The following is a 24,568-nucleotide window of genomic DNA, read 5'->3' on the forward strand; positions in this document are numbered from 1 at the left end:
TGAGAACCCCCTCCTCCTCCAGGAAATTCACTGGACAGTCCCAAGAGTCTGGGACTGACAGGGAGGCCACCTTTGATAGTATCTATTTGGTATTACGAATCAAGAAATTTTCCTGAGCCAAGTTTCTCCCAAAGCCCCTCCCTGGCCTAAGAACTCCACCCTGGCAATTCTGGGCTCTGGGCAGCACCATTGTTGGCACTTCCTGGGGGCCTGTCAGAAAGAGATTGATTTTCTACCTCCAGTGGTGTGGAAAATCCTTCCCGCTGTTCCAGGCAGGTTTGGGGCTTAGCTAGGGGACAGAGAAGCAGATTGAGAACAGCCATCCCCACCCATTGCAGGAATCCCTATTGCAGACTCCATCTGCTGCTTCCACACACTCCCAGGACAGGGAGCTCATCACGCCCTGGAGTGCCCTCCAGCCTTGGTCAGCTTAGTGGGGAGGGCTGACCTATTGCTGAGCTGGTATCTGCTGCCCTGCCCCATGACTCCCCATCCCCGCCAATTAGAGTCCCAGTTTTGCCCTCTGGAAGCATAGTGCCTCCCACTCACCCTGCCCTGAGATAGGTCTAAAGTGTGTGTGTGTGTGTGTGTGTGTGTGAGGGGGGGTAGGGCGGGGGGAGGGAGGGAAGTAACCAGGGCAGAAACTGTCTTCTCTAGACTAGGCAGCTCCAGCTCTTCAGTGTGGCTTCTTTAACCCCCTCATCTACACATGCTTTATCTGTTTCTGTCCATTTGCTGTGGTATAGCCCAGTTCTGAAAATCACATAGCAAGACCAGCTCCTCCTTTATTGTGGGCAATAGACACCTACCTCAGTTTATATGGCCTCAGATGGTTGGCTTTTTAGCAGTCTCTCAGTTCTTATTGAACTTGTAGTCAGCTAAACTTTAAATTTTTTCTCTGTCTCCCCTCTAATGCTTTTGCAATCAATTTTTTTAATTTAATAAATCTTTATTGTTCAGATTATTATAAATTTTTCCTCTTTTTTCCCCCCATAGCTCCCCTCCACCTGGTTCCCACCCCACCCTCTGCCCTTACCACGCCCCCCCCACTGTCTTCATCCATAGGTGTACGATTTTTGTCCAGTCTCTTCCCACACCCCCCTCACCCCTTTCCCCTCGAGAATTTTCAGTCCACTTCCGTTCTATGCCCCTGATTCTATTATATTCACCAGTTTATTCTGTTCATCAGATTTTTTATTCACTTGATTTTTAGATTCACTTGTTGATAGATATGTATTTATTGTTCATAATTTTTATCTTTACCTTTTTCTTCTTCTTCCTCTATTTAAAGAATACCTTTCAGCACTTCATATAATACTGGTTTGGTGGTGATGAACTCCTTTAGCTTTTTCTTATCTGTGAAGCTCTTTTTCTGACCTTCAATTCTAAATGATAGCTTTGCTGGGTAGAGTAATCTTGGTTGTAGGTTCTTGCTATTCATCACTTTGAATATTTCTTGCCACTCCTATCTGGCCTGCATAGTTTCTGTTGAGAAATCAGCTGACAATCATATGGGTGCTCCCTTGTAGGTAACTAACTGTTTTTCTCTTGCTGCTTTTAATATTCTCTCTTTGTCTTTTGCTCTTGGCATTTTAATTATGATGTGTCTTGGTGTGGTCCTCTTTGGATTCCTTTTGTTTGGGGTTCTGTGCACTTCCTGGACTTGTAAGTCTATTTCTTTCACCAGGTGGGGGAAGTTTTCAGTCATTATTTCTTCAAATAGGTTTTCAGTATCTTGCTCTCTCTCTTCTTCTGGCACCCCCATAATTCAGATGTTGGTATGCTTGAAGTTGTCCCAGAGACTCCTTACACTATCTTCATATTTTTGGATTCTTTTTGCTTTTCCAGTTGAGTGTTTTTTGCTTCTTTGTATTTCAAATCTTTGACTTGATACTTGTGATCCTCTAGTCTGCTGTTGGATCTCTGTATATTATTCTTTATTTCAGTCAGTGTATGCTTTATTTCTAGTTGGTCCTTTTTCATATCCTTGAGGGTCTTGCTAAATTTATTGGCCTTTTCTAGAAAATTCTTGAAAAACCTTATAACCGTGGTTTTGAACTCTATATCCAGTCATTTGCTTTCCTCCATTTCTTTCATTTGTGACCTGTTTCTTTGTCTCTGCATTTTGGCTGCTTCCCTGAGTTGATAGAGTAGCTTTGTGTGCTAGGTGTCCTATAGGCCCCAGTGGCTCAGCCTCCGCAGTTACCTGAGGTGGACACTCTTGGTGCACCCCTTTGTGGGCTGTGTGCACAGTCTTGTTGTAGTTAAGCCTTGATTGTTGTTGGTATCACTGGGGGGAATTGACCTCCAGGCCAACTGGCTGTGAGGATCAGCTGTGTCTACGCTGGGAGAACTTCTGTGGTGGAGACACTCTTATGAGACAAGACTTTCAAAGGCCTCTGTGCTCAGCTTGGATGGGGCAGAGTCTCAGGGCTGAGCTGACAGCATCAGCCCTGCCCTAAGAGGCCCCCCAGCTCTCAGTGTCCTGCAGTAATCACTGCAAGCACCTCTGAGAGAAAGCTGCTCTTGAATTTCACCCGCTGCCAGACAGTCCAGTTTCTCCCCGAATGAGTCTGGGTCCCCAGAGTCTTGCCTGGAACTGCAGTTCAGCACAGTCGGGAGCTTTTGTCTCCCTCCCAATTGAGAAAACCAGCCATGTACTCAGTTGCTAGTCTTCTCAGCAGTCAGTCCTCTCTGCGAGCGTACCTCGTTACCTCTGCCTTCTGCAGCTCCTCTGAGTCTCAGTGTGCTTTTCTCTTTCCTTCTAGTTGTAGAATTTCAACTCAGCCAGCCTTCCTGTGGTTCTGGATGATGTCCGTTTTGTCTTTTAGTTGTAGTTTTGAAATTGTTGTGCGAGGCAGCAGTTTAGGTGTTTACCTATGCCGTCATCTTGGTTTCTCCTGCAATCAGTTTTTTAATACAAAAAATTTATAGGTGTTTACTCCACTTCTGGCTAGTTTCAACCACATGTTTTAATCTGTGGAAGTGACTGAATCCTGACTAGGATTTAACTCCCATTTTCCCTTGTGAGCACCTGAGCTGACTGGAACCAGATTTCAGTGGCGCTAAAACACCCGGTTGCTCCCCACATGTCCTTCTTCCTGGCTATTCACAGTCTCTGAAATTTCCTAATTATGCCCTCCACATATCCTCTTTCCCAAGCCTAGTCCCTCTTCCTGTTCGTTGTCTTGTGCACAGTCCCTGCATCCATCCTGTGAGTCACCCCTTGGACCTCTGCAGCCCTCCACCAATTGTCCATACTGTCTTGCCAATTTTGGTCTTTCTCTCTCTTCCACTGCCCCCATAATGATCTGAACCACCATCGTGGCTCTGGCCTGTTTGATGGGGATACCTTCTTGCCAGATTTCCATCTTACCCTCTGACCTTCTCTAACCTAATGCCCACTCCATTTGGAACGATCTTTTAAGTTGTCAGTTGGATCACATGACTCCTCTGCATGAAAGCCCCTCTTTGGCGCCCTTGGTTCATGGATGATCCAGATGCCTCTGCTCCGAGTGTCCCACAGCCCCTCTCACTCTGCCAGCCACGCCTGTCTCATCCCATGAAATCTGGCCAGCTTGCCTTTCTGTGGGAGGCTTTGGGGAGCTGCACACAATAGCAGCCCCTCCTGGGACAGGATTTCTTTGCTCTGTTCTGCTCCTTCATAGCACTCACCGATCTACTAGTATAATCGATGATCGATTCCAGGGATGCTCTGGCTTGGGTGTGCAGGCTCCAAGAATGCAGGGACAGCATCTGCTTGTGTCATGTTCCTCCCAGGGCTTCCAGAACAGGGATGATGCCAAAGAGCACACAGCAGTTGTTCAATGTCAAAGTGAATGAATGTTTCACAGAGGAAAAGACACACACTAGGTCTTTCTTTCGCCTTGCATCTAGTCAGCACCTTTTCCATGCCAGGTAAGTCTGCCAGAGGCTTGGGAGATGGAGCTGAGTGTCCTGGCTCCAGTCTCTCAGGTGTGTTCCAGGTGAGGGTCTCCAGAAGCAGAGGCTGAGATGGACTAGGGATCTGTGAAGGGAAAGGGGAGGAGCAGGGATGGGCAGAAGCTGCGATGCTGGCCAGGCAATGTTTTGGTGGGAACTCTGGAGCAAGTGCTGTCCATCAGAGTGGCCAGACCTTGAGACACCTCTGCCTCTCTCTGTCCCTGGCTGCAAGCCAGTGGGGAAGGTTGCAGCTCTCTGCCATGGGACAGACCCCGAAGGAGCTGACCATTGGATGATGTGTGCTAATTCCACTCCTAGTCCTATGTGTGCTGGTGCTGGCTCCTTCGGGCTGGCAAGACCCAGTATGATATAGACAGGAATTTGTGAGCTGATTGTTAAATGTTTGGTAGCTTAAAATCAGGCTTTTTTTTTTTTTTGGCCGAATTACAAGTACACCACTACCTGTAGCTATGAAACATGACCCCTGATGAAGGGGTATCTGGGTAGTATATCTTCATGTCTACCACAAAGAGCTGTTGGCCTGATGAGGGAAGTTGAGAGGCAGATAGTCAACAGCCCAGGACAGCTATGGAAATCATGAGGGAGTCAATGACTGCTCTGGCGATCAGGGAAAGTTTTGTGGAGGAGGTGAATTTTTTTCCTGACATGGTAGAATGTTCAAAAGGTACAAAAGGCAATCCCATGAAAAGTAAGACTCCCATACAACTGGTCATACTATTCACTCCAGGTTCTTGCCCCAGAGGCAGCTACTCTTACCACCTTCTCAAATATTCTTCCAGAGATAGTATTCTGTGCTCTTATGAACACACATGCACAAGTCTTTTCTTTCTCACACAAATGAGCTCATGCCCTGGGTACCTTTTTGCACCTTGCTTTGTTCTCTTAACCATGTATCTTGAAAACCAGTCCTCATTAGTCAGTACAGACTGCCTCGTTCTAACAGCTTCAGGACATTCCATTTTATAGATGCACCATCATTTACATAACTGGTCCCCATTGGTGGATCTTTAGATTCTTTTGGCTTTTGCCATTTCACACGGGCATGAGCCTCCCAGTTCGTAGTGGTATTCTTGGGTCGAGCATCTATAAATATTGGCTTTCCACGTAAGGAAGAGCAGGTGCAGAGCCAAGAGGTGGACATGGAGGAAAGAGCATGGGACTGGGAATCAAGAGGACAGGACTCATTCTGGACTCTGCCATGGAGGGGCGGTGTGTAGCCACTTGGGTTGTGGCTAGTATAATGGGCACTTTCAGACTGGGAAGTTAAGGGAAGTTTAAAAAGAGAGTACTATCCAACAACTTAGGAATGGGTAGATAAGTTGTGACATATCGATACAATGGAATATTATTCAGCTATGAAAAGGAATGAAGCATGTTATACCATGGATGAACCTTGAAAACATTACCCTGAATTAAGGAAACTAGGCACACAAAAGGCCATATAATGTATGATTACATTTAAATGAAATGTCTAGAGCAGTGATGGGCAACCTTTTGAGCTTGGTGTGTCAAACTTCGCCAAAAAACTGAGTATAACTCAGGTAGTGTGTCACTTTGAGGAAAAAACTAACTCTAAGACTCTAGTCGAAAATGTTTCATCCTCAGGAGCAGCAAATGTTTCATCCTCGGCATGCGGCCACGTGTCATCAGAAATGGCTACGCGTGTCAGTATAGGTTCGCTATCACTGGTCTAGAGCATGCAAATAAAGAAAGACAGAAGGTAGATTAGTGGTTACCTGGGATTGAGATGGGAGAAATGGGGAGTGACTACTAGTGAGTATGGAGTTTCTTTTAGGGATAGAGACACAATTCTGAATAGACCAAAACCCACCAAATCGTGTACTTGAAGTGAATGAATTGCATGTTGTGGCAATCATACTGCAAGAAAGCTGTGTTTTTTATTATTATTTTACTAGAGGCCTGTTGCACGGAGATTCATGCAATAGGCCTTCCTTCCTCTGGCTGCCAGCATTGGTTTTCCTCCATCGCCCAGGACCCAGGCCTTTGCTCTGGCTGGAGCCTTCAGTCTTCGCTCCAGCTGGAGCGCCGCTCCTATAGCTCCCTCTGCCCCACACTCTTCCCCTCATAACAGGCTTCCCGCCCCGCCTGGCCGCTCTGTGCCTGCATGCATGCTGCCCAGAGGCCTGGAGTGGCTGGGGGGCGGGGTCACCATCATCTTTGTTGGGTTAATTTGCATGCTCATTCCTGATTGGCTGGTGGGCATCGTGAAGTGATGGTCAATTTGCATATTTCTCTTTTATTAGTGTAGACTAGAGGCCTGGTACATGAATTTGCACACAGGTGGGGTCCCTTGGCCTGGCTGGCGATCAGGGCTGATACGGGGGAGGGGCACCAGCCTGCCAGGGGGAGGGATTGTGGGAGGTTGGCTCCAGAAGCAAGATAACCAATGGCCAATTCTGCAAGGAATTGGACTCCCTCCTCTATCCTGTATGGTCCAGAGTGCAGGTGAACCAGATTTGGGGCTGTCAGGGCCCAGCAATAAGGTCTGGGTCAGTGTGCATCATAGCTACCAGATTATTTTAATTTTTCATAAATCTTTATTGTTGAAAGTATTACATATGTTCCCTTTTTTCCCCTATTGACCCCCTCCAGCCAGGTTCTGCCCCCACCCCCACCCCAGGTCTTCACCACCCTATTGTCTGTGTCCATGGGTTATGCACATATGCATACAAGGTTTTTGGTTGATTACCTCCCACTCACCAGCCCACCCCCACCTTCCCTTTGAGATTCCGCACTCTGTTCTATGCTTCCATGTCTCTGGATCCACTCCATTCATCAGTTTATTTTGTTAATTAGATTCCACATATGAGTGAGATCATGTGATACTTGTCTTTCTCTGACTGACTTATTTCACTTAGCATGATACTCTCCAGTTCCCTCCATGCTATCAGTAAAGTAAGATATTCTTTTTACTACTGCATAGTATTCCATGGTATAAATGTACCACAGCTTTTTTATCCCCTCATCTACTGATGGGCACTTGGGCTGTTTCTAGATCATAGCTATTGTAAATTGTGCTGCTATGAACATAGGGGTGAATACATTTTTCTGGTTGGTGTTTCGGGTTTCTTAGGATATATTCCTAGAAGTGGGATCACTGGGTCAAATGGGAGTTCCATTTTTAGTTTTCTGAGGAAACTCCATACTGTTCTCCACAGTGGCTGCACCAGTCTGTATTATTACCAGCAGTGTACTAGGGTTCCCTTTTCTCCACATTCTAGCCAGAACTTGTCATTTGTTGATTTGTTGATGGTAGCCATTCTGACAGGTGTGAGATGGTATATCATTGTCATTTAAATTTGCATCTCTCTGAAGATCAGTGACTTTGAGCATTTTTCATATGTCTCTTGGCTATCTGTAGGTCCACTTTGGAGAAGTGTCTGTTTAGGTTCTTTGCCCATTTTTAAATTGGATTGTTTGTTTTCCTTTTGTTAAGTTGTATGAGTTCCTTATATATTTTGGATATTAACCCTTTATGAGATGTATCATTGCCAAATATGTTCTCCCATACAGTAGGCTTCCTTTTCACTTTGTTAATGGTTTCTTTTGCTGTGCAGAAGATTATTATTTTGATGTAGTCCCCTTTGTTTATTCTTAGTTTCCTTTGCCCTAGGAGATGTATCCATAAACATATTTGCTACATGAGATGTCTGAGATTTTGCTGCCTATGACTTCTTCTGGGATTTTTATGGTTTCCCGACTTACATTTGAGTCTTTTATCCATTTTAAGTTTATTTGTGTGAATGGTGTAAGTTGGTGGCCTAGTTTCATTTTTTTTACATGTATTTGTCCAATTTTCCCAACACCATTTATTGAAGAGACTATCTTTTAAAAAAATATATTTTATTGATTTTTTACAGAGAGGAAGGGATAAGGGAGAGTTAGAAACATCGATCAGCTGCCTCCTGCACACCCCCTACTGGGGATGTGCCTGCAACCAAGGTATATGCCCTTGACCGGAATCGAACCTGGGATCCTTCAGTCCACAGGCCGACGCTCTATCCACTGAGCCAAACCGGTCAGGGCTTGAAAGAGACTATCTTGACTCCATTGTATGCTTTTGCTTCCTCTGTCAAATATTAATCATGCAAAATGGCTTGGGTAAATTTCTGGGTTCTCTATTCTGTTCCATTGCTCTATATGCCTATTCCTGTGCCAGTACCAGGCAGTTTTGATTATGGTGGCTTTGTAGTACTTGAGATCTGGTATTGTGATTCCTCCAACTTTGTTCTTCTTTCTCAAGATTGCTGCAGCTATTCATTATCTTTTTTGGTTCCATATAAATATTTGGAGTGTTTGTTGTAGATCTGTGAAATATTCTGTTGATATTTTAATAGGGATTGCATTGAATCTGTGGATTGCCTTGGGTAGTATAGACATTTTAAATATATTAATTCTACCAATCCATGAACACAGTATATTCTTCCACTTGTTTATATCTTTTTCTATCTCTTTTTTCAATGTCCTGTAGTTTTCCAAATACAGGTCTTTGCCTCCTTGGCTAAGTTTATTCCTAAGTATCTTAATTTTTTTTTATTGTAATGGTAAATGGGATTGTTTCTTTAGTTTCTCTTTCTGATAATTCATTATTGATGTATAAAAATGCCATCATTTTTTGGGAGTTGATGTTGTATCCTGCTACATTGCCAAATTCATTTGTTAAATCTAGTAGGTTTTTGTGGAGTCTTTAGGGTTTTCTATATACAATATCATGTGATCTGTGAATAATGACAGCTTAACTTCCTCCTTTCTAATTTGGATGCCCTTTATTTCTTCTTCTTATCTGATCACTGTGGCTAGGACTTCCAGTACTATCTTACCTAATAATAGAGAAACATGTAAATTGACCGTACCTTCTCTATGCCCACAGCCAATCAGAGTGAGTATGCAAATTAACCCAACAAAGATGGCGGTTAATTTGCATACATACCTGGGTCAGGGGAACCTCCTCGGCACCCAGGTCACTCCCAGCCGGCCATCAGGCAGAGGCTTCAGGCTTGGGAAGGGGCCGAGCCTGCGATAGGAGGGGTGGGTGGGGGAACCCCATCCCAAGCCTAAAGCCTGGGGCGGAGGCTTTAGACTTAGGGAAGTGCTGGGGGAACCCTTTCCCAAGCCTAAAGCCTGGGGTGGAGGCTTTAGGCTTGGGGAAGTGCTGGGGGGGGGACCCTTTCCCATGCCTAAAGCCTGGGATGGAGGCTTTAGGCTTGGGAAGGGGCCAAGCCTGTGATCGGAGGTTCCGGGTGGGGGGTTGGGAGGATGACCCTTTCCCAAGCCTAAACCTGGGGTGGAGGCTTTAGTTTTGGGAAGGGGCTGAGCCTGTGATCGGAGGTGTGGGTGGGGAACTCCTTCCCAAACCTAAAGCCTGGGGCGGAGGAGGCTTTAAGCTTGGGGAGGTGTCGAGCCTGTGATAGGAGGTTCTGGGGGGGCGGGTGGTGGACCCCCTTCCCCAGCCTAAAGCCTGGGGTGGAGGCTTTTGGCTTGGGAAGGGGCTGAGCTTGGGATCGGAGGGAAAGGGAAAATATCAATGGAAACATATCCTCAGGTGAGGATAAAAAGAAAAATAAAGAAAGAAATGTCATATCCTATGAAAGACACATCTTGAAAATGCTTAAAGAAAGTTGTCATTTTTTCATGGTGAAGAGACTGGAGTTCATGTTGATGAAAATACCTTGGTGGCTGTGGTGACTGGCAGTGGCTGCAGCAGTGGGGTGATGTGGCTGGCGCCTTCCCCTGATCAGCCCGGTCGCCTCCCGCAAAGGGAGGCCAGACTGCGGCTTAGGTCCGCTCCCAATAGGGAGCAGGCCTAAGCCATCCATAGGACATCCCCTGAGGGCTCCCAGTATGTGAGAGGGGGCAGGCTGGGCTGAGGGACCCTTCCCCAGTGCACGAATTTCGTGCTCTGGGCCCCTAGTGTTAAATAAGAGTGGTGAAAGCAGACATCCCTGTCTTGTTCCTGTTTTTAGGGGAAATGGTTTTATTTTTTGCCCATTGAGTATGAAGTTCACTGTAAGTTTGTCATATTTGACTTTAATCATGTTGAGATATGCTCCCTCTATTCCCACTTTCCTAAGAGTTTTTATCCAAAATGGGTATTGGATTTTATCGAATGCTTTTTCTGCATACATTGGTAATGATCACGTGATTTTTGTCTTTCAGTTTGTTTATATGATGTATCACATTTATTGATTTGTGGATATTGTACCAGCTTTTCACCCCTGGAATAAATCCCACTTGGTCATGGTGTATGATCTTTTTTATATGTTGCTGAATCTTATTTGATAATATTTTGTTGAGGATGTTGGCATCTATGTTCATCAGGGATGTTGGCCTGTAATTCTCTTTGTAGTGTCTTTATCTGGTTTTGGAATTAGGATAATGCTGGCCTCATAAAAAGAGCTTGAAAGTGTTCCTTTCTCTTGAATTTTTTGGAATAGTTTGAAGAATAGAGGTGTTATTTCTTTTTTGAATATTTGGTAAAACCCCTGTAAAGCTGTCCAGACCCTGGCTTTTGTTTGCTGGGAGTGGTTTTTTATTACTGCTTCTAATTCCTCAGTTGTTATTGGCCTACTTAGGTTTTCTTATTCTTCCTGATTCAGTTTTGGGAGATTGTATTTTTCTAGGAATTTGTCCATTTTATCCACATTTTCTAGTTTGTTGTCATATAGTTGTTAATAGTATTTTTCTTACAATCCTTTTTATTTCTGTGGTGTTAGTGGTTACTTCTCAGCTTTCTTTCTGATTTTTATTTATTTGGATCCTATCTATTTGTTTCTTGATGGTTTTGGCTAATGTTCATCAATCTTGTTTATCCTTTCAAAGAACCAGCTCTTGGTTTCATTGATTTTTTAAATTATTTTTTTAGTCTCTATGTCATTTATTTCTGCTCTAAACTTAATTATTTCCTTCTCTCTACTTACTCTGTGATTTTCTTATTGTTCTCTTTCTAGTTCTTTAAATTGTAGGATTAAATAGTTTAGAATTACTTTTTCTTGTTTTTTGAGGTAAGTCTGTGTAGTGCTATGAACTTCCCACTCAGGACTGCTTTTGCTGTGTCCCAGAGACCTGGGGTTGTTGTGTGTTCATTTTCATTTGTTTCCAGGAAGTTTTTTTTAAAATTCTTTATTGTTGAAAGTTTTACATATGTCTCCTTATTCCCAGCCTGTTCCCGCTCCCTCCAGCACACCCCCACATACCCTTATTGGCTGTGTCCATTGGTCATGCTCACATGCATGGATACAAGTCCTTTGGTTGATCTCTTACCATCCCCCTACCCAGCCTTCCCTCTGAGGTTTGAAGGTCTGTTCAATACTTCTATGTCTCTAGATGTTTCCAGGAAGTTTTTGATTTCTTTCTTTATCTTGTTGGCAACCCATTCATTATTTAATAACATGCTGTTTAGTTTCCATGTTTTGGAGTGTTTTTACTGTATTTGATATCTAATTTCATTCCACTGTGATCTGAGAAGATGCTTGATATGATTTCAATCTTCTTGAACTTGTGGAGACTTATTTTGTGTCCTAACATGTGGTCTATCTTTGTGAATGACCCATGAGCACTTGAGAAGAATGTAAAATCCGCAGCTTAGCAGTGAAATGTTCTATAAATGTCAATTAAATCCATCTGATCCAATGTGTTCTTTAATTTTTTTGGTTAATTTTCTTGTTAATTTTTTGTCTGGAAGATCTATCCAGTGAAGTCAGTAGGGTGTTAAAGTCCCCTAAAATGCCTGTATTGTTGTCTATCTCTCCCTTAAAGTTTTTTAAAAAATATACTTAGTTCCTCCTATATTGTATGCATATATGTTTAACAGGGTTATATCCTCTTGTTGGACCAATCCCTTTAGTATTATGTAGTGACCTTTGCTGTCTCTTGCGATGGCCTTCATTTTGAAGTATATTTTGTCAGATATAAATATTGCTACTCCAGATTTTTTTCTTCTCTATTTGCATAGAAAATATTTTTCCATCCCTTCACTTTCATCCTGTGTGAGTCTTTTGTTCTGAAGTGGGTCTCTTTAGATAGCATGTAGTTGGGTCATGTTTTCTTATTCATTCAGCTACCCTTTTGATTGGAGAATTTAATCCACTTACACTTAAGGTTATTATTGATAGGTATTTATTTATTGCCATTTTAATCCTGTATGCCTAGGCTTCTCTCTCTATTTCTTCTTCTCATTACAGCAGTCCCTTTAGCATTTCTTGTAATGCTATCTTGGTGGCAATGAGCTCCTTTAGACCTTTTTTGTCTGGGAGGCTCTTTATTTCACTGTTTATTTTGAATGATAGCCTTGCTGGATATAGTAGTCTTAGTTTCAGATCCTTGCTTTCTATTACCTTGAGTACTTCTTGCCATCACCTTCTGGCTGTAGAGTTTCTGATGAGAAATCAGATGTCAGCCTTATGGGAGCTTCTTTGTAGGTAACAGTTTGCTTTTCTCTTCTTGCCTTTAAGTTTCTCTCTTTGTCTTTAATTTTTTTGCATTTTAATTATGATGTGTCTGGGCAGGGCCTGTTTGTGTTCTTCTTGCTTGGGACTCTTTGTGTCTTCTGAACTTTTGTGACTTTTTCCATCACCAGATTAGGGAAGTTTTCTGCCATTATTTCTTCAAACATGTTCTCTATCCCTTTCTCCCTTTCTGCCTCTTTTGGCACACCTGTTATGCAAATATTGTTATGTTTCATGGTATCCCACAGCTCCCTTTAATCTGTTCTCCTGTTTTTTTAATTGTTTCTTATTTTTGGTTCTCTGATTGATTTTTTCCTACTCTGTCTTCTAATTCACTGATCCCATCCTCAGCTTCCCCTAATCTGCTGTGTATTCCTTCCAATGTGTTCTTTATTTGTGCTATGTCATTCTTTATTTTTGTTTTCATAGTTACTATATCTTTTCTCATGCTGTTGAGCATCATTACCATCATTATTCTGAACTCTATATCAGATAAATTTCTTATCTTCATTTTATTTATCTCTTCTTCTTGGAGAATTCTCTTGTTCTTTCATTTGGGGGTTGTTCCTTTGTCCCCTCACTTTGGCTTCCTGTTTGGGTTTGTGACTATGTATTAGGTAGTTCTGCTATGCCTCTCAATCTCTAGTGCAGAACAGTGTCAAATGCTGTTTCTGACTAATTAGATCAAAAAAAGACTCAAAGCCTCCAGAGGGTGACTCTGCTTGCAGACTGATTAACCCTTTGCACGCGCTTGCTTTTTTCTCGATTCCTTTATTCTAATGCTATCCGTGTGGAGTCACACTCAACATCCGAGTGCAAAAGGTTAAATTTAGTCTTGAGTAGCCCTCAGGCGTAAGAGTATTTTTCCCAACAGGGTGGGGTAATTGCCTCCCTGGAGGTTAACTGTTATTCTCATTCTTTCAGTGGGCCTCAGAAATTCTACACTGTGGGGCAAGGTGTTTTCCAATATGGTGGGTCAATTGTCTTCCCCCAGGCAAAACTGCCTAGATAGCAATTGTCTGTGTGAGAAAGATGACCTCCTCAGTATGAGGGAATGACTCAGCACAGGAAACCGGGGTGTCTGCTTTCTGAGCTCTAACACCAGTGACCCCAACCCTGGCTTCTGCTCACACAGCTCCAGTCTATTCTGCCATCCCTCTGCTGGAGCACAAGGTGAATGGCTCCACAGGGAATTTTGTGTATTGGCCCTTTAAGACGGCACCTGCATTTCCAGTTGTCTCTCCCAGGCAGACAGCAACTCTTCTGTTTTTCACAGCCAGATATTATGTGGGCACCCTTCTCAGTTCTGGTGCTCTCTGCTGGGTGGCCCCACTTGGGGATTAGACCCCAGAATTCTCAATGGCAACCTCCCACAACTGAGATATCTCTCTGGAACTTCAGTTGCTGTCTGTGGGAGCCCGGCCAGCCCTTTCATGCCTCCGCCCCTCCTACCAGTCTCTATGTGGTCTCCACTCTCTGTCCTCAGTTATCAGGGTTCTCTCCAGCAAGTCTTCAGTTTATTATTCAAATAGTTTTTCAGTATTTTAATTGTAATTCCAGTTTGGTCCTGAGAGTGTGTCCGTGCAGCATCCACTTACTCTGCTGCCATTTTAAATATCCAAGCTGTGTGTGTGTGTGTGTGTGTGTGTGTGTGTGTGTGTGTGTGTTTAAGAGAGATTGCTAATAAAACAAAGGACAATGTTAAAGGAGCCAAAACGGATGGTGCAGGACCATGGCTTTGTGAACAGTAAAGAACCATTATTTCTTAGGCTAGAAGTGTTAGGAGGTTGGACTGCTAGAATCCCAGGGCCTGTACCAAGAGGACTTGCATGCAGGAGCTGTGACCTTTGATAGGGAATGCAGCCATCTGGGGACCAGTGGAGATGAGCAGGAGGAGTAATGACCAGGACTTTCCTCCTGCCCTCTAAGCTCCCTCCGGTGCCTTTCATTGGCCAGACCCACCTGGAAGTGACCCAGCTGCAATCAGACCATCCCACAACCCAAATACCCTGGGCCCAATCTATCACCTTTAGGAATGGTTAGAGTCCTGGAATAAGCAAGCTCATTGGTGCAGTCTTACAGTCTAGACTCCGGAGGCATAGAGCGGGAGGGGAAAGTGTGGGGAGTGGTCTGGAGAGATATAAGGAGGAGGTCCTGCATACTCTGAACCTGGGTCCCTTCCTTTCTCTCTGAGGTTTCAGAAAATTCAATTCTATCAGAGCACTGGAAATGCTTTGTATGGGTTAAAGAACAGCATGGATAAAAGGCTCAGAGTATCAGAGAGTCAGAGTAGCCTTGGAAATCATCTAGTTCAAACTCGAGTTCAAATGGGGAAACCAAGGCCCAGGGAAGGTACCCAGCCAATCAACATCAGAGTCAGCCAAGTCTCACCTCCAGAGACAGTACCTACATCCAGCTTCTCTGCGGAGATCTTGTTTCATTTTTCAGAGCAGTTGTAGGTTCACAGCAAAATTGAGCAGAAGGTATAAGGAGTTTTCATATATCACCTGCCTCCCTCTCCCCACATACACTCTCTGCACAAGAGTGGTCCATTTGTTACAACCAATGCGAGGTCTTTTTAAAGTCATAAATCCTGCTCCACTGGTTTCCCTGTCCACTCACAGTAAAATCTCATCTCCTAGCATAAGGAGACAGGATGACTAAATGCCATGTGGTGACCTAGTTAGCATTGTGGAACAGAAAAAGGACAGTAGGTATAAACCAGGGAAATCTCAATAAAGTATCAACTTCAGTTAATAATAACATATTAATATTAACTCATTGATTGTAACATTTACCATACTAATGTAAGATATTAGGGTGTATGGAAACTCTCTTCACAATTTTTCTGTAAATATAAAACTTTTTAAAAATAAAGTTCTTTCATAAAACTCTGAGTATGAAAAAAATCCCACCTCCTTAGAGTCTGTAGGATGGAACTTCTGCCTGTGCCACCTTGGCACCTGCTTTGCTCAGTCACCACGCTCCAGCCACGTGGCCTTGGCCCTGCAGGAGCCTCAGCCCTTTGCCCCATGTCCCTCAAGTGGAAACAAAATGAGAGAATGAGTCTGTTCTGCCATGTGCTGGCCTCCTCTTGCGGTCCGCCCTCTGCTCAATGTCACCTCTCTCATCAAGGCCTCGTAGCCTGCCCACCTTCCTCACTCTCCAAAGGCTACTCCTATCCCATTTTCTTCTCACTTATTTTATTATTTGAAGCAGTTACCTGTTCCCCTCAACCCCATAGCATGTCCTCTTAGCTTTGTCCCTCTTTCCTTTGCCGAGTCTCCAATCCTTACATGATGCCAGCACATAGTAGTTCCTCGGTTTGTCCCCTCAGTTTCTGTGAAGATCAATCCCCAGACCTGCACTAGTGACATGTGAAAATGAGTGGGGCCTGTGGCTGGAACTGGAGGTGGGACCGGAACACAGCCCCTCATCATGGCATCTGACCCCAAACCACCATATAGGTGAGAGGCAGGGGAACTATGTGTGCTCAGAGCTTGCTGAGCCAGACATCCGGGCCTCACTCTTTTCTCATTTCTTTTCCTTTTTCACTGAGGCATCTCTGCACCACAGGGTGGTGACATGGTAGACTCTAAGCAGTCTCATGTCACTGGTCTTTAAGTTGGGACCCAGCAGTGTAGCCAGGGACATAAAATATTGACAATGATTCATACCAAGGGTTCCAAGCCCCCTCTCCTCTACCATGGCTCCTCCCAACTTCCCCCATCCAGCAATGCAGGGTTGGTGCTCTGGTGGTTGTTGGGGCTGGGAATGCAGTTGTGGAAGAGCTAGAATGCACCCTGTTAGTGAATTAACCTTTGGGAATTTCCTAAGAGAACCCACCATGTGCCAGGAACTGGGAAGGTATGTGGAGCAGACATTTAGAGCCTGCAGACCCTTCAACTGCCTGATAGCTGACCCACAATCCAGAGTCTTCAAGCACAAAGGGATGCCCAGAAGTCCCCCTGGACAGCTCAGAAGCTGGTAGCCAGACTGGCCTCAGGGGGTGGGAAAAGAGTGCGCAAAGAGTGATCTTTGTCCCAGACACACTTCCTCTGCTGTTGTCCCCTGCCTTAGGGAGAGGGCTTGCTGCCTGTTGTAATTTCCAACTGGGTGACCAGTCCTGGCCAGGAGAGCTGTGGTTATGCCCAGCTTTATTCGGACATAATGTGATCACTGAGGCTCTCAAATTGCAGAGTTTGCAGGGTTAATGAGTTGGTGTCATCTGATTATGGGCCCACACAAATACCATCACGGCCTGAGGCAGCCACAGAGGAAGAGGGAGGTAGTGTGCAGGGGGCTGTGCAAGGGAGCTGGTGCAGATGGTGTGGGAGGCAACTGCACCCAGCCCGAGGACCCAGGAGCCTGGCCTCTGGCACTGGGCCTCAATGCCCAGGGTCCACCTCAACGGAAACATTTGGTGTCACACATAGGCAAATACAGCCCATGCTTCCAGCAACGTTTTTAAAAAACACACAACTTTATTGCATTATAATTCACATAATATACAGTGCACTCATTTAAGGCATGCAGTTAAAAAGTTATTCTCAGGTCTGTGCAACCATCACCATAGTCAATTTCAGAATATTTTCATTACCTCAAAAAGAAACCTGTACCCTTTAGCAGTCACTCCGCATTTTGCCAAACTGCTCCCAGTCCACTAATCCACCATCTGACTTTATAGACCTGCCTATTCTGGATATCCCATACAAATGCAATCATGTAACATGTGACCTTTTCTGACTGGCTTCTATCACTTAACTTAGTGTTTTCAAGGTCCATCCAGATAGTAGCATGTGTCAGTACTTCATTCTTTTTGTGGCTAAATAACATTCCATTTATGGATAGACCACACTGTACTCATTAGTTGATGGACATTGTGGTTTTGATTTGCATTTCCTTGATGATTAGTGATGCTGAGCATCTTTCCACATGCTTATTTGGCCATTGTACCCAATACATTTTTTTTAAATAAATTGCAAGGTATAGCTTACATGCAAAAAAAAAAAAAATAGCACAGAGATCATCTATGTTTATTTAAAAGAATAATGATAAAGCACCCATATCTAGGAACAGAACATTACCAGAACCCCAGATGACACCTGGGTGATCCTCATCAACCATAGCCCCTTGCCTCCAACTCCAGAGACAAGCACTCTTGGTATTTGTGTCCCTCATCTCTTTACTTTCCATGCGTCCCCTCTCTGTGTGCCCTGAAGAATACAATATTGATTTTAGAGAGGAAAGGAGAGGGAAGGAGAGAGATAGAAACATCAATAATGAGAGAAAATCATCAACCTGCTGCCTCCTGCATGCCCCCACCAGGGACCAAGCCAGCAACCCGGGCATGTGCCCCGACTAGGAATCAAACCATGATCTCCTGGTTCATAGGTCGATGCTCAACCATTGAGCCACAAGAACCGGGCAGTTTTGACAACTTTTGAACTTATAAAGATAAAACAGTTCTGTGGAAATCTTTTGATTGCTTCTTTCCCTCCCCTCTGTGTTTCTGAGGTTGGCCTCTGTGTGTGTGGCTGGCTGTAGTTGTTCACTGTCATTGCCCTACGGTGTCCTGCTGAGTACACATGCCTCAGTTCATCCTTCCTACTCTGACGGACGGACATCCAGATGGTGCCCCGTTTGGAATGATCATAAACACTGCTGCTCTGAGCGTCCTGGAGCCTCTTCCTGTCCACATGAGCAGATTTCCCCAGCTCTGCTGCTTGCACTCTTCAGCTTTCTCAGGCTGCTGTGTTTGCACTCCCGCCAGCAGTTTGTGTGAGTTCCAGGGGCTCCGCAGCCTCACCCACAGATGTTCAGAATTCACTCTGAACAGCTTCCAGCATCTCTCTGTTCAAGTCTCTGACTGCACTAAAATCTCAGTCATCTAGGCCGTCATGTCTCAGGAACACCTGCCTGACCCTGCGCCCACATGCATCACACCTCTGAGCCTCGCTCTTTCCCACTTTTCAGGCCAAGGTGAGCTGGCCTGTGGGAACTCTCTTCTCGCTGATGACACAGAGGGACATCTGTGTTATTTAGATGGCTACTCATCTGTAGCAGCTCCAAGTGTGTGAAGGTTGTGTGAGGGTGCTGGCACATAGTATGTGCTCTGTCACACTAGGTGTCCTGATACCAGAGACTCAACCAGCCTGGATCTCTGTCCCTGAACATTCTGGATGCTTGCAACATCGCTGACTTGTTTGATTATAGGTACTGTTGTCAAAACACAGGTAACCTTCCCTTCCTATTGAGTATATTGACCAAGCATTGGTCACCTCCTCCTGGAAGCAGAACAATGAGGGCTGGGTGGACCCTGAATACAGGCCCATTCTAGGTGACAAACCTCTGTGTCCCCAGCACCTGCACAGGCCCAGGCCCAGGCCCAGAGGCAAAACTAACAACTACTTTTTGAATGTCTGATTTTGTTTAGCACCCTGACTGTTGTTAGAAAAGATAAAATTGCCTTTGCTCCATGTTCCAGTGAAGGCAACTGAGCCTCAGAGAGGGGGTGTGACAACCCCAAGGTCACATAGTAAGTAAGCAGAGGGGGCGGGGGGGAAGCATTCACACCCCTCAGCAATAAGACCCTGCCCCTGGGTGCCTCACACACCAGTATGCACGCTCTAGGAGTCAGCTGAGCCTGTTTATCCCTGCAGATGGAATCATACTCACATGAGGAAGTGAAATAAGATGCTATATATAGAAGCACGTGTATGGGTGATTAATAAATGTTCATTTACTCATTCACTTATTCTTTCACTATGTAACAAGCAAAAGTATTTTGACAATCTGGATGAAGAACCATGAAAATGCTTACACATTATGACCCAGAAACTATGCTCACTAATACATCCCCATCCAGGTGCCTGCTATACAGTAGCAGCTTAATACATGTCCATTAGGATGACATCAGGCCAAAGATGATGAGGAAGGAAGAGAAGCTTCAGTTCCAAATATACTTGCTTCCACATTACATATAGTTAAAAATAAATAATGAAGGAAAGAAAGAAGGGAGGGAGGGAAGGAAAGAAAAAGTAAAAACAATAACCAAAAACAACCTAAATGCCCTGTGCTATGGGGGCTTTGGTAAATGATGTCTCCTCTTACTGCTAGGATATTCTAAAGCTGGGGTCAGCAAAATATGACCCATGGGCCATCTCTGACCCACTGCCTATATAGTTAAATAAGGATTAAATGAAAACCAGCCATTAGTTTTCCTGTCCTTGAACTTCACAGCAATGGAATCCTATATTATGTTCTTTTTAGTGTCCAACTTTTTTCACATAACATTACATCTAGGAGATCTGTTCTTCTTGTATTAATTGTTCATTCTTTTTCACTATTATCTAGTATTTCATTGCATAATTACAATTAATTACTATTTATTATTATCCCCATCTACACATGGGGAAACTGCAGCACAGAGATTTTAAGTAAGTTGCTCAAGGACACACAGCAGGTTCATGTTAGTTCTGGGACTTAAGTCCCAGGGTCCAGAATCTGTGCTCCTCCCCCACTCCCACCCCATACAGTACTGCCTCTCATGGTATGATGGTGGAAGCCCAAGGCGCCTTGGGGACTCAGAAGAAGGGCGACAGCATCCAGCCTGGGCGCCAGGGATAGATGCCAGGGAAGCTCCCATCAGAGCAATGGGTTTCCAGACGTATATGTCCATAGTGCCTGGCAGGTGTCATAGGTGATCAAAGCAGTTGACCTCTGAAAAACCATAACTTAAGGTCAGGTAAGTAATAGGGAGTAGTGAGGACTATGGCAAATTGAAGGATACCAACTCATGAGGAAGGCAGCTGCTGGCATAGCTCCAAGTATTATTGCCATATGACAAGGCTGGCAGAGGTTGTGGTGAGCCAGGACACAACAGGACTACAGCTGGCATTTCTTGCCAGATTCTGTGCCAGGAAGTCAGCACCACTTATTAAATAATTTGACTATCACCCCAGAGTTGCCAGATGCACTTTTTGTTTGCCAAAAACAAAATAAAACAAGTGCACACGGAAGTCTGCCTTTTAAATACTCCTGGTTTATAAATGTTGGTTCAGAAACTATTTTAAGGCCAAAGAGAACTTATGTGTGTTCTGGACTGGCCTGAACTGATCTAAGCGCATCTACAGACCGCACAGGAGTTGGGAAGCAAAGAAGGCAAGTTAATTCCAGGTGGAAGGCATAGCACGAGGGCTGGAGATGAGAGCAATTTGAATCCAGGCCTGAGTTTCCTGCACCAAAAGGAAAAACAAAAACCAAACCCAGCTAGTTGGGGCAGGGGGTAGGCCAGGCTGGGCTGGGTCCTGCAAGCAATGACCTGCGTTGTGCTCTCCCCCTCCCACTCCTGCAGATCCTGGAGGAGAACATGAAGCTGGAGTGTAAGTGCCACGGTGTGTCGGGTTCCTGCACCACCAAGACCTGCTGGACCACGCTGCCACAGTTCCGAGAGCTGGGCTACGTGCTCAAGGACAAGTACAACGAGGCCGTACACGTGGAGCCGGTGCGCGCCAGCCGCAACAAGCGGCCCACCTTCCTGAAGATCAAGAAGCCACTGTCATATCGCAAGCCCATGGACACGGACCTGGTGTATATTGAGAAGTCACCCAACTACTGCGAGGAGGACCCAGTGACGGGCAGTGTGGGCACGCAGGGCCGCATCTGCAACAAGACAGCCCGCCAGGCCAGTGGCTGTGACCTCATGTGCTGCGGCCGTGGCTACAACACCCACCAGTACGCACGGGTGTGGCAGTGTAACTGCAAATTCCACTGGTGCTGCTATGTCAAGTGCAACACCTGCAGTGAGCACACCGAGGTGTACACGTGCAAGTGAGCCCAAGACCGCACTGCATGCGCCCTCAAGTCAGGTCCACTGTGGGGAGGACCAGAGTCCAGCTGCACTCACCCTGCAGGTCACTTCCCAGATCTCCATAGGGAACTGCAGGAATGTTGAGCTTGTCTTTCCTGCTGTGGAGGCACCTGTGCAGTTTCCTGCAGACACTTTGGGGAAAGGGCTCTCCAGAGCCCCTAAGGATTCTAGTCCATACCCAGCCTGCTCCGCCCTACCCCAGACATTGCCTGGGCCTCCTCACTGCAGCAGAGCCTTCCACAGCAGGAACCCTGGATCCTTGGGCCTCATCAAGCAATATTTAACAATTTTGATTTTTAAAATAATATTAATTTATTTAATTAAAAAGAATCAGTCCACCTCATTGGGATCCGTTTTCTGCAAAGTGGACTGGTTGCTTTCTTTGCAGGAAAATTTTGTCACTGGGACAAGGAGCCAACTAGAACTGTACATAATTATTCTTTATGCAGATATTTCTACTAGCTGATTCTGCAAGTATCTACTGCATTAGATGTTTAAGTACAGAGCAGATGTCATATATATATAAATATAAATATAAATATAAATATATATATATATATATATATATATATATATATATATATATATATATATATTTAAGCTGGTCCAAGTTTGGAGATGTTTTTCACAATACCTTTCCCATCCTTTAGTCCTACCCAACTCACACTTCACCATTAGAAAAATCCAGTTTGGAATACATAGGAAAAGGAAAGATAATAAAAGCACCCAGCAATTTTCATCTTTTGGAAAGTGAGCCACTGGATAGGAGAGAATGTTTTGTAAGAGACTATTTTTATATGAATATTTTATTTATTTTGCATCTGGCTGTATCATTCTGTGGCCTGGGCTTCTTAATTCCAGGACTTGCTCTGTGGTAAGGAGAGACAAGGCCTGGGTGTGGAGTCAGATCCCACGAGGACCCTCACACACCTGGGTTTTCAAGTTCTGTTGATCAAATGGGCAAAAGTGGCCATGGATGCCTGGGCTGTCGTGTCATTGGTATTACCTGGGAAAGGAATTAGATCTCCAGTCTCAGCCTATTAAGCTCAGGCTTGAAGAGCAAGGTCACTGAGTGGTGACCTCATGACCAGCCATTTGGTGGGCAGGACTGTGCAATGGGACCATCACAGGGACTCGGTCATGGCCACTCGGCAGAAGCCAGCTCAGGGAACCTACTCCTCACCAGAATGCCCCTGAATTGCTGAGTGCCCTTGGGGGTAGGGGTGAGCTGTAGTCCTCAGTTATAAGGCAAAAAAGCTGGGGCGAGAGATCCCATGAGCAGCTGGGTTTCCTGGATGTCACAGCCCCAGGGCAGACTGTCAGAGAGAGGTATGGATGAGACCTCTCTGCCCAGGTCCCCCTTCTTCCAGTGCCTCTCTACTTGGGAAGCTTTCCTTAAGGAGGCCGTCGGTGTTCTGCATCCGCGTGTGTGTGTGTGTGCGCGCGCGCACGCACGCGTGTGCAGCGTTAGGGAGTCTTGGGGTAGTTATGTGACTTTGTGCTTTCAGGTATCTCTTGTGTGCTTCTGTGTACCCCACTATCTGTTTCTCTCCATGTATGCGGCTGAAAGATTCGGAGTGGTGTATGCACGTGGGTGGGTGCCTGTGTATCTCTGCTTGCAGGGCAGGGCAGATGGTGTTGAGTCAAACTATAGGGACCTTTGGCGATTGTGTTGAGCCACCAAGAGATGGCACTTCTGAACTCTATGCCCACAGGTACCCCTGAGATCACAGCCCCATGGCCCCATGCACTGGGAGCCTCTCCCTGTCTAGGCTGTATTGGACACTCCAGTGTCAGCACTGGGACCGGATCACAGCATAGATGAATAAAATGGCTGGACAGTTGGTTGATTTCTTCCCTTGGGCCATTTTTTCTTCTTTTCTTCTTCTGTTGGGTATCAGGATGGGTAGGCATGAAGGAATGAGTGCATGGGTGGATGAGTGAATGAATGGGTGAGGGAGGAGAAAACGCAGAAGTTTCTTGAAGTCTCCATGTCACAGTTTATCTCGGCCTCAGAAGCCTGCAGTGCCCACCGTGAACAAAGAGGCTTCTTCAGCCTTCAGCCCCTCTGCTCCCAACTGGCCTCATGGCACCTGAGAGTGAGGGAGATTCTGATCACCTCCCAGAGGCCCGTTTAATGTAATCACATACACATGGTTTCAGAAGCCACCCCATGTCTTGTTTTACTATTCAGATGAGGAGTGGTCCTGGCAGGGGGCAGCTGGGCTTGTGAGAAGAATGGCCAGGTCAGCCGCCAGCCTATCACTTGGCTCCTTAGTACACTGTTAGTTTCAAACGTAGGGACCTGCCCTCTCGCCGAAGGTGCCCAGCTAAGTTGTGCTCTGAGCCTCAGTTTCTCCATCGTAAAAGTGGAATAAAAATACCTACCTCACAGGGCTGTTGTGAGGGTCCTGCCGGTAATGATTGTGTGGCACTTTGAGTTTCAAAGCAATGGATGGATGCTAAGTATTATTATTATTGTTGCTATTATTACTATGTTCTCCATAATGATAATATTCTTAAAACATAGCTTATAAGAATACATATTTTGCTCTTTGTTAGGTAGAGATATCCCCCTTTGTTTGTTTTATTCCTAAAATGGCTTTTCAATAAAACTGCCATTAAAAAGACAAAAATCTTAAGAGACTGAAACAAAAAACAGCAGCAGGAAGTCCAGGACTATAGTGTGGAAAGCTCAGGTTCCAGGTGGATACCAACTGTGAGAAGTGAGCTGCTCAACGCAAGCCCATTGAGCTGCATGAAGATGTGGGTCTCCTCAGAGCCAGACCCTCTGACTTTTCTTTAATCCTCACCTGAGGGTATGTTTTTATTGGTTTTTAGAGTGGGCGGGGAGGGAGAGAGAGAGACAGAGAAACTTCTATGCAAGACAGAAACATCGATCGGTTGTCTCCTGTATGCACCCCAACCAGGGATTGAACCTGCAACCTATGTATGTGCCCTGACCAGGAATTGAACGCACAAACAGAATGATGTTTCAACCAACCGAACCACCTGTTGTGGCAGATCTCCTACTTTTTTGATATGGAGCAAAACAGGACTGCAAGCTGAACTTGCCTTTGTGCCACCAGAGTGAAGCCTCTGACTTGGACCAAATCTCTTGTTTTAGAGATGGGGAAACTGAGGCCCAGAGAGGGACAGGGCTTTATGCAAGGCTACATAGCAAGCCCAGCAGAGGGAAGGCAAAAACAGGACTTGTGCCTCCCAGAAAGGCCAACAGAGTGCATCCCTGAGGCAACAAAATAACGTG

The 24,568-nt window shown here is 45.1% G+C and overlaps 1 protein-coding gene across 1 annotated transcript in view; it reads left to right on the forward strand.

Moving 5' to 3' along the window:
* WNT7A (Wnt family member 7A) overlaps nucleotides 1-21,493 on the forward strand; it is an 83,770-nt gene extending 62,277 nt beyond the window's left edge. The window contains exon 4 of the mRNA XM_079778378.1: nucleotides 20,785-21,493. Coding sequence (XP_079634504.1) covers nucleotides 20,785-21,264 — 480 coding nt within the window. The 3' untranslated portion in view covers nucleotides 21,265-21,493. The remainder of the gene's footprint in view (nucleotides 1-20,784) is intronic.
* The last annotated feature ends 3,075 nt before the right edge of the window (nucleotides 21,494-24,568 follow it).

The sequence above is a fragment of the Cnephaeus nilssonii genome (assembly GCF_951640355.1).
Source record: "Cnephaeus nilssonii genome assembly, chromosome: 7".
NCBI lineage: Eukaryota > Metazoa > Chordata > Mammalia > Chiroptera > Vespertilionidae > Cnephaeus > Cnephaeus nilssonii.